Genomic DNA, 10087 nt, shown 5'->3' on the forward strand with positions numbered 1-10087 from the left:
TGTCCCCTCGGGGCCCCTGCAGTGGACTGTGGGCCAGGGCTCTCCCATGCGCTGAGGCTCTGCGCCCACCGCTCCCTCTGCAAAGAAACCCCTGGGCGTTTCAAGCTTCCAACTTTATTAATTCATTAGGAGGTAAATAACTCCCTAACAACAGGTCGCCTGCATGCTTTAAGTGTTCACATGAAAGAAATGAATGCCCCTGGCACACCAAAAATCCAAATGCGATATAATTGTGCATCACACAGTGATCTCAGGGTGTAGACCAGGGTTGTCAGCCTCGCAGTGTGGACGCCCCAGAGGTGTCCCCTCCCCACCCCCAGTGCTTCCTGTGGCTGCGTCCACATGTCGTGTCTCAGTCTTGTTCCCACAGCCTGGGGTGGGGGTGCCCTGGGTGGGGTGGGGGCAGGGGATGTGGCACAGCTGAATTCAGCCCCTCTGGGGACATTGTGCCCTGGTCCCAGGCACAGCAGGGCTGCAGGCCTTGGGGGTGCCTGTGTGTGCTTGCGTGCTGTGTGTCCATGTGTGTCGTGTATACAGGAGTGCACACGTGTGTGGGGGACTGGGGCCCGAGCATGCGTGTGGTCGGGGGCTGCCCTGTTGACTGCCCTGCCTGAGAGAGAAGCCCAGTCACCCTCAGCCCTCCTGCTTTGTTTTCCTTCATGGCATCTCTCACCACCTGACATTGTAGTAAACTTCATCTGTTACCAGTTTTCATGTACCTTTGCCGCGGAGTCAGCTCCCCAAGGGCAAGGCTCCGCCTAGTGTGTCAGTGGGCATGTGTGCCTGCAGCCCCCAGACAGCACCCGGCACATGTGTGTGTGGACAGGAGCTCGAGAACACGTGGGGGGGTGGGGGTGAGTGAACCGACGCATGGACAATGGGTGCGTGGGTGGATGGATGGGTGGGTAGGGGGATGGGTGGGTAGATGGGTGGGTGGATGGGTGGGTGGATGGGTGGGTAGGTGGGTGGGTGGATGGGTGGGTGGGTAGGGGGATGGGTGGGTAGGTGGGTGGATGGGTGGGTGGGTGGGTAGGTGGATGGGTGGGTGGATGGGTGGGTAGGTGGGTGGGTAGATGGGTGGGTGGGTGGGTGGGTAGGGGGATGGGTGGGTAGGTGGGTGGGTGGGTGGATGGGTGGGTGGATGTGTGGGTGGGTGGGTGGGTAGGGGGATGGGTGGGTGGATGGGTGGGTAGGTGGCTTGTATGTGTTGGCGTGAATGTGTGCATGTGTGTGCAGGCCTTGTCTCTGAAAGGGGCTTCAGGCTTCTTTGTTCTACCCTCTTTCCAGAAGGACCTAGGTAGCTCCATGACCCAGAAGTTGCACAGGCACAGGGGTGTTGGGGGCAACCTCAGGGAGCTGAATTCTCCTGGATATTTAGGACCAGCTGGTGGAATTGGAATCAGAGCCCTACCCAGGGTTGCTCCAGGTGGGGTTGGGCTGGGGACTCTGGCACTGTGGGGATGGGACAGAGGCCGCCCTGGCAGACTGGCACACTCTGGCCCTTGGGGGTCCCCACAGTGATGCCTTCACTGAATCTGAGCCTTCAGAGACCACATGAACCACCTCTGGGAAGGGCGTTACCTGGGTGCGGACTGAGGGGAAAGGATCCAGGGGACCCAGCGGGCCCCATCACCACTGGCTGGAGGGCTGAGCAGGAAGTTTCCTGGAGGTCCTGGGGAGAAAAGGCAGGTCTGAGCAGGTCTGTGCTGGGACCTGAGCTGAGACGTCCTGTCGCGTCTGGGGAGAAGAGAGGCTGCCCCCATTCCCCACGCCTCCCTGTCCCTTCCACCCACCTAGTGACCCCACCTCCTGCCCAGCTCCCCGTCAGCCCACCAGTATGTATGTCCCTCTACCCTCTGGCCCATTCTCCCTCGGACCGTCCATCTACTAGTCTTCCCTGCACTCACTGTCAGTCTGCCCTTGCATCTGTCTGTCTATCCACCTATCGTTGACACCACCCTCGTCACTGGGTGCCAGCAAGCAGGCACACACGGCTCTTCTTCTGTTCCACGCCGTCTTCACAGCAACCCTGTGGGGAGAATACTCTGACTGCCCCATTTTACAGATGGAACAAGCACATGGAGGCCCAGAGAGGTCAAGTGACTTCCCCAAGAACACACAGCTGGTAAATAGCAGAGCTGTCTGAGCCTTCAGGCTGAGCTCTCAACCTCCTAGTCCATCGTCCATCCACCCTCTCTGGTAGCTGTCCAGCACTCAGTCCCTCACTCACCTGTCACTGGCCATCCAGTGGCCCATCCATCGCTGTCACCCATCCATCCTGAAGGTAATGTGGTTAGAGAACCGGGGCCCTGAGGGGAGAGGAGGCCCGGGCTGCCCATCTGGCTGGCTGCGGGGGTTTGCAGGGCTGGGGCGGGCTGCCTGGCCGCCGGGCTGCACGGGGCTGGAGGGAATTAGCGAGTGACGGCCAGGATCATCTAATTAGGAACGCTAGTGATAAGCAGATAGGATCGGGGTGATTAGAATCCTTTTAAAAAGCCACTCCATTAATTACAGAGACAGAGAGGGGCCTCTGGCCGCTCGGAATACCAATTGGCTGCCTAATCAGCCTCCATCAGCTCGCCCTGGGGAGGGCTCCTGGGACCGCTGTGCGACCTTGGGTGTGCCCTGCCCTCTCTGGGCCCCTGCGCAACGGGTCAGGGCCGCCTGCCGTCACCTGGTCACCCGAGGTCCTCTATCTCTTCCCGGGCTGTGGCTCAGGGGGCTGGCTTCAGGGTGGGCCCGAGACAGGGGACATGGGACATCACGGGGCTAGGCTGGCTCCCCAGGGAGGAGGAAGCCCCGAAAGGCACAAGAGGACGGAGCGGCTCAGAGCGGGAGAGTGATGGAGCAGCCAGTGAGCGTCACGGGTGCGGGCAGGAGCTCGTCACCTCCGCTCATCGGGGTTGCTCCACGCAGGCCCTGCTGCTCCCACCGGTCTCTGCGAATGCTTTCGGTGGTAGGTCCTCAGAGGACACCAGTCCAAACCCTTTGCAGAAGGGAAATCACCTCTGCATGCTGCCCCCAAGTTCCATGTCTCCCTTTACAGGGAGCTCACCCCGCCCCTTCGGTAGACGGCAAGGCCCCATCCTCAGGGCGCCTGCAGCAGTGAGGGGCTGGGGTCTGCCTCCCCCTGGTGGGCCCATCCCCAGAAGTCCTACTGAGTGGTTTGTGCTCCAGGACAGCCCTTCAGCCCTGTCTCCATCCCAGCTGACCCCTCCAGACCACCCCAGGCTGGGGCCTCAGGCTGAGCACAGAACCTGGAGTCCAAGTAGGGCAGGGGTCCTGCAGAGGGCCCGGGAACCAGTAGCAGACAGAAGGCAGGCCACCTCAGGAGGAGAGAGGAGGCCAGCACGAGGCTCAGGCCCAGTGGGGAGAGGGGACCCTGGTCAGGGGAAGGCCTCCGCAGGATTCTTGGCATCTCATCACCCTGGTTCCCTTGTGGCTCAACTTGTAACCACCCCCATGCTGCCCTGATTACGTTGCTGGTGGGACCCTCCACCTTACCACCACCATCACACCACGTCACTGCCGTCACCACAAACACATCTAACCCCACCGCCACTGCCTCCACCGCCACCGCTCCCCTCGTCCCGGCACCTCCTCCACCACTAGGACTGCTCACCTCAACTGGGATCACTGTCACATTACTGTCGTCACCCCCCCCATTGTCACTACCACATCCTTATGTCGCCTCCGTCACTTCAACCAGGATCACTGTTACTGTGGCCATTATGCCGTCGCCACCGATGCCAGTGCCAGCAACATCGCCGCCACTGCAGCTTCCATCACCAACGCCACCATCCCGCCTCTGACAGCACTTCCCTCACCACTGCCTTCCCCACCAGCACCACCAGCACCGCTCTGCCACCTGCTGCACTTCTCGCACTGTCTCCACCTCACACCACCGTCCTAACCTCAACCAGGGTCACAGTGACCAGGACGACCAGTTACCCTCACCACCACCTCCCTGCTCCCTACCACCTCCCTCACATGAGCCACGGCCACATGCACGCAGCTACTGACGGTATAACAGGTATGCGGGCATTTAACACCAGTTTCTGCACCACCAGATGGCCTGGGGAGTGAAGATCAGGGAAACGAGTTGTTGCTGACGGTCTGTCTGCGGCTCCAAAGTGAGTGGCTCTCAAGAGCTTGCCTTAGCCATGACCCCCCCCAGCCTTGTATCTTGCGATACTCTGGGGGGCCCCAGCAGGCCTCGGCCCCAGCTCTGCAGCACGGCTTCTCAGAGTACTGCCTAGAAGCCATTGCAAACCTCTGCTTGTCACCCGCCTGCAGCTGCCTGTCTTCCAAGTTCCAAATCTCAGGCCTTGGCAGACTCCAGCCTGGAACCAGGTGGGTGAGGGGATTCTGGAAAATTGTCCAGAATTCTCCAGGATGCAGGGGAGACCACAGAAGAGGGTGCTGGGGGTTCTGAGTCAGCACCGGAAGATCCAGAACGCCACGTTTCCAGTCTCAGCACCATCACCACCAGCACTGTGGGACAACACACCCCACCCTCCATCACCCCGCTGCCGTCAGTGCCAGCCATCCTCCTGGCCACCTCCCGTCCCCACCACCCCACTGCGGCTCCTGTCACCAGCCACAGCGTCCCCACCTCTGTCACCGCACCATCACCGAGCTGCCGCCTACTCCCTCTTCCCTGCAAGCGCTGGGCCTCTCTGGGTACTGTCTGAGTTGTGCAGACCCTTCCAGAAGCTTCCCCACCCCATTGGAAATGGCCTTGGCTGCATGACATGAGTGAGAAAGACATGCATGACATCCCAAGAGGGGCTTAAGGGGGGTCCTCAGTTTCTACCAGCTCTCACATCCCCTGTGCCCTGTGGGGGTCGCTCCACATCAGAGCCACCCCTCAGTTGGGGATCCAGAACGAGAAGGCGCGGCCGGAGCCCAGCAGCTGGCCGCGGGGGCGAGCACTAAATGGTCGTCACCAGCCTCTGGGGTGTGGGGTGTTCTGACCCCCAGCCACACCACCGCCAGCCCCACAGTCACTGCCCTCCAGGGTGACCAGAACCCCACCACTCTCTCCAACCCCTGCTACCACCGTGGCCACGACCTCTCACCCCGTGTCTCCGTCCCCTTCACCATCACCACGACTACTGTAACCATGGCCTCCACCCCAGTACTGCTTCCCCGGCCACCTCTGCTGTCTTCACGACACGTTATCTGTCACCTCGCCCACCCCAGTGTCACTCGCCCCACAGAGCCCCCTCCCAGCACGCGTCACCACGGAGAATTGGGCAGGCGGTCGCCTCTCCTCAGCACCAGCGACAAGCCTGTGGAGAATGGGTTCTAACTACAGTGGTAGAAGCTGAGTTACAATGACACAGAAATATTTCCACCTGTGGCCGTGCCACCCCTCCTTCACCGAGGACGCCAGCCGGGGTTGGGGGATGGAAGTGCCCCGAGGGCGGGCCCTGCTCCCAGGAAGGCAAGGGTGGAGTAGCGCTGATCACTGGGCAGGGGTGGGGCAGCAACTCTGGATCCGCTTTCAGTCCTCCCAGCACTAGGGGCTGTCCCAGCAGGCTGTCCCCTGCGGTGCCTGCAATCTACCCGGCTCCCTGAGCTTTCAGGGGAAAGAAGAGAGGAAAGCAACAGGAAGGGATGGAAACTAGAAACGGGAAGAGGACAGGAGGGAGACAGGAGGAAGGGGGTGCGTCTCAGCTAGGGCCAGGGAGCAGTCAGCTCAGGGCCTTGCAGGGGGTCGGCGTGCAGTGGGCACGTTCTCGCTCTCACCTGGGGCGTGGGAGGGGGTGGTGATCAGCATTGTCAACTGCTATTTCCAAATACGATCCAACATCAGAGCAAGAATGAAAGACACAGAGGCCTGGGCTCGTTTGGCAACCTCACTCACCTTATCAGATTTCTAGGGCTGCGTGGCAAACTGTCACAAGCCAGGTGACTTCAAACACATAAGTTCATCCCCTTGCAGTTCTGGAGCCGGAGCCCCAGACCGAGGTGTGATCAGGGCTGCACGGGGTCCCAGGCGCTGAGGGAGGGTCCTGGCCCGTCCTGCGCCGTCCGCACGCTGCTGGCGCTCCTCGCTCCAGTCTCTGCCTCCGTCTCCATGCTGCCTTCTCTTTTTCTCTCTATGCGTCTCTCCACATCTCTTCTAAGGACGGTTGGCACTGGATTTAGGGCCCACCCAGACCATCCAGGATGATCCCATCTTGAGACCCCTAATTTAGTTACACCTGCAAAGACTCTTCCTCCAATAAGATCATGTTCGCAGGTTCTGGGCATTCATCAGGGACCTGTCTTTTGGGGAGGGCCTCCTTTCAACCCACTGCGCCCACTAACCCAACCTTATCATCATTCCCCATATTTCTCACCCGAACTGACTGGGGTGCTTCTTGTAACTCGCCGTCCACCACAGCCTCAGACAGCCCTGTGTTTGCATCTCTGTCTCAGACTTGCTGTGTGACCGTGAGTACATTGCCACATGTCTCTGAGCCTCATTCATTTGATAAATGTGGATGGACTGCTATCATGTCCTAGGCGCTGACAAACATCCCTGCCTTTGTGGGGCTCACCTCAGAGGATATGACAGGATAATGGGGGGCCAGCAGGGTGAGCGCCAGCTCCCCCAACCCTGCCTGATCCCCCACCTGAGGCCAACACTCCACACCGACAATCCAGCTAGTGGGCTCAGTGGACGCAGCCCAGGAGGCCCTCGCTCCCTCCCTGACCCCTGTTGCTGACCCCAGATCCCAAGGCTGGTCCTGCTTCTGCTCCCAGGGCCCCCCAGGCAAGGCCTCCTGTGCAGGGGGCAGCCCCCTCCTCATGCCACAGGGCTGGGGTGGGCTCTGCCCCGCCCAGGGGCTGATGTCACAAAGGGCTGGCCTGCTCTGCAGGGGGGCCTGGCCCCGGGGGGGGGGGGGGGGGGGGAGGGCCAGCGGCAGTGCCCTCCCCTCCCCCGCACCTCCAGCGGAGGCGCCCACCTGTCCCTGAGCAGGGGTGCTATGACAGGGTGACTTGCCGCGCAGAGCCGCCCGGAGCCAGCAGAGCCCAGCCAGGCCCCGCCGCCGCGCCCGCGTCCCCTCGCCGCCGCCGCCGCGCCCCGCCCTCGACATGGCTAACCACTACGAAGTGCTGGGCGTGCAGGCCGGCGCCTCCCCGGAGGACATCAGGAAGGCCTACCGCAGGCTGGCCTTGCGCTGGCACCCCGACAAGAACCCGGGCAACAAGGAGGAGGCCGAGAGGAGGTTCAAGCAGGTGTCCGAGGCCTACGAGGTCCTGTCCGACGGCCGGAGGCGCTCGGCGTATGACCGCGCCGGCCGTGACAGCCGGCGGGCCGGCGGGGCCAGCAGCCCCCACGGCGGCCCCTTCGGCAGCGGCTACACCTTCCGCAACCCCGAGGACATCTTCCGCGAGTTCTTCGGGGGCCTGGACCCCTTCTCCTTTGACTTCTGGGACGGCCCGCTCGGCAGCGAGCGCGGCGGCCGGGGCCATGGGCTGCGCGGGGCCTTCTCGGCCGGCTTCGGCGAGTTCCCGGCCTTCCTGGAGGCCTTCTCGGCCTTCGACAGCCCGGGCCGCGGCGCGGGCGGCGCCAGCCGCGCCGCCTTCTCGGCCACGTCCTTCGGGGGCTCGGGCTCTGGCGGCTCGGGCTTCAAGTCGGTGATGTCATCCACTGAGATGGTGAATGGACACAAGGTCACCACCAAGCGCACCGTGGAGAACGGGCAGGAGCGGGTGGAGGTGGAGGAGGACGGGCAGCTCAAGTCGGTGATCGTCAACGGCAAGGAGCAGCTCAGACGGGTGGACAGCAAGTAGGCGCCGCCACGCCTGCCCCGGCCGCGCCCTAATAAACCGCCCAGCGAGTTCGTGGAGACGGTGGTTCGCCGCGGGGCGGAGAGCAGCGTGGCGGGGCCGCGGGCTGGCGCGGGGGGTGGGGGGCAGGCTCTGCGTCGCCGTGAGAGTCGCGAGCGTCGTCCCGGTGGCCCTGCGCCCGCCGCCCTGTCCTGGCTTCAGAGCTTCCGTGGCCCCCTGACCCTGAGGGTAAAGGCCTCGTCCTGACCTGAGGCCCAGGCCTGGCCGCTGCCACCTTCCCCGCCCCTCCGTCCCCGAGCCCGGCCTCCCGCGCCTTCCACTCCGGCACCTAATGTCTCACAGCTTTGGGGCCTTTGTTCGCCCAGCTCCCTGGTGAAGGCCCCTCAGCTTCAGGCCTCGGCCCAAACGTCCCTTTCGCCAGGACCCTTCTCACGGCCCCTCCCCTGTGTCTCCTGGCCCCGATGTGTTGTCTGTGTGGCTACTGGTGAGGCCACACTGCAGGCCCGGGGACCAGGGCCCGTGCCCGCCTGTCCCTCGCTGCGTCCCCAGTGTCTGGAGCAGTGCCTGGCACCGAGGGCAGGGCACTTACTTGTTGGAAGAAAGAATGTTAAAGTTCCTGAGTGTGAGTGTGAGGGTTGGGGTGCTGTGGTGCATGGTGACCCCAGCCATCTGCCTGGCAGGAGGGGCTGCTGCAGGAAGAGACGGGAGTAGGGTCCGGCCCCAGAGATGCAGCATGGGGTGGGGACCCCGCTGGCCGCTGTGGTGCTTGTGGCCCCAGCGTGGGCAGCTCCCAGCTGGCAGCCTCTCAGCTGATGCTCTAGTGGTGGGCCTCCCTGAAGCAATTTTCTGGGCCGTGGGCAGGAGGCACATGGGAGAGGAGGTTCGTGGGGTGCACACACCCACTGCAGGCAGACATGACTGTGGACACATGAGAACCCTGGCGTGTGGTCTGAGGACTGGGACCCTGCTGTATGATTTCCCACGTGATCCCTCAAGTGACTCCACGTGGCGGGGAGGGGGGCTTGGCTCAAGGATCACATGTTTGGGGAAGGATGGGGTCAGGGGAGATCTCAGGAGGCCTTTGGAGGAGTGACTTTATCAGAACTGGTGGCCTATGTGACTGTCTGGGGGAAAAGCATTCTGAGCAGAGGGAAGAGCCAGTGCAAAGACCCTGAGGCAGGAACAGTCCTGCTGTGTTTGAGGAACAGAGAGGCCGATGAGGTGGGTGCACACTGTTTCACTAAATGCCCACAGCTCTCCTGACAGGGCTGTGGACCAGAGGGGACTGAGGCACAGAGAGGAGACAAACAGCTGGCAAGTGGCTGAGCCAGAATTTCACCCAGGGTATTGACTCCAGATGGCTTGGCTTTAAAATAATGATGATGAAGATGATGATGATGATGATGATAACAACAACAACAGCAGCAGCAGCTGCAGCAACAGCCGAAAGTAGGTGTGCCCGTGTGAGTGTGTGTGTGTGAAGCGTTCTGGCAACCCTGTTCCTTGGCGGCTGGAGTGGAGCCAGAGAAAGTGGTGACTGCAGGTTTCAGGGTTCCAGGCTGATTAGAGACAGGGCCCCTGGTTCCCGGGCTGGGCACGGCCAGGAAAGGTGCCTGCAGTGGCAGTTGGGCCGGGCCTGATCAGAATTTGTTCCCTGTGCATCTCAGCTCCTAGCCCAGTGCATGGCATGTAGTTGGTGTCTAATAAATGATGAGATGTGAAAGAAGGTAGAAGCACACTGTTCCAGGGAACAGAAAGAACCTGAGGGTATGCTCAGAGGACAACCCCTGGAGCTCATGACGGGAGAAGACACTGGGAGGCCTTGAACCCCATAGGGAGGGTTCGGCCTGGGTGCAGACAGAACCAGGGAGGAGTTCACCCTCATTTCCAGATGCAGAGCTGGACAAGGAGCACCCATGGTGGGAGCTGGAAGCCTAGAGCGGGCCTGGGTGCTGGTCTCCAGGACGGGCCTGTTGAAGGCCTCTTCCAGGGAGCCAATGGACCTCACCCCAAGATCTCTAGGGGCTGCAGGCTCCCTTGGGAGCTGCAAGTGCCTGGCCAGGCGGACACCACAGGCAACGTGGCCACACCTCCAGGCCCAGGCCATCTCCTTGGGTCCCGTGTCCCAGAGCTCCTGGGACAGGCTGGTGGCTGGAGCCCCCTAACCACGTTACCCAAGGAGCAGGAGAGCCCTGTGGTGCACAGAAGGTCGAACCCCAGCTCCTGGTCTTGTGGTGGGACTAACTTCATCAAAGCCCCACCACAGCATTAACCACCTGACCTCTGGCCCTGCCGACCT

The 10087-nt window shown here is 62.0% G+C and overlaps 1 protein-coding gene across 1 annotated transcript; it reads left to right on the top strand.

The window, feature by feature from the left end:
* The first annotated feature begins 7089 nt into the window (after positions 1-7089).
* Positions 7090-7791, top strand: DNAJB8 (DnaJ heat shock protein family (Hsp40) member B8). Its single transcript, XM_032458019.1, has one exon. The coding sequence runs from the start codon at positions 7090-7092 to the stop codon at positions 7789-7791; it is 702 nt and encodes a 233-aa protein (XP_032313910.1).
* The last annotated feature ends 2296 nt before the right edge of the window (positions 7792-10087 follow it).

Source organism: Camelus ferus, chromosome 17 (assembly GCF_009834535.1).
Source record: "Camelus ferus isolate YT-003-E chromosome 17, BCGSAC_Cfer_1.0, whole genome shotgun sequence".
Lineage (NCBI taxonomy): Eukaryota > Metazoa > Chordata > Mammalia > Artiodactyla > Camelidae > Camelus > Camelus ferus.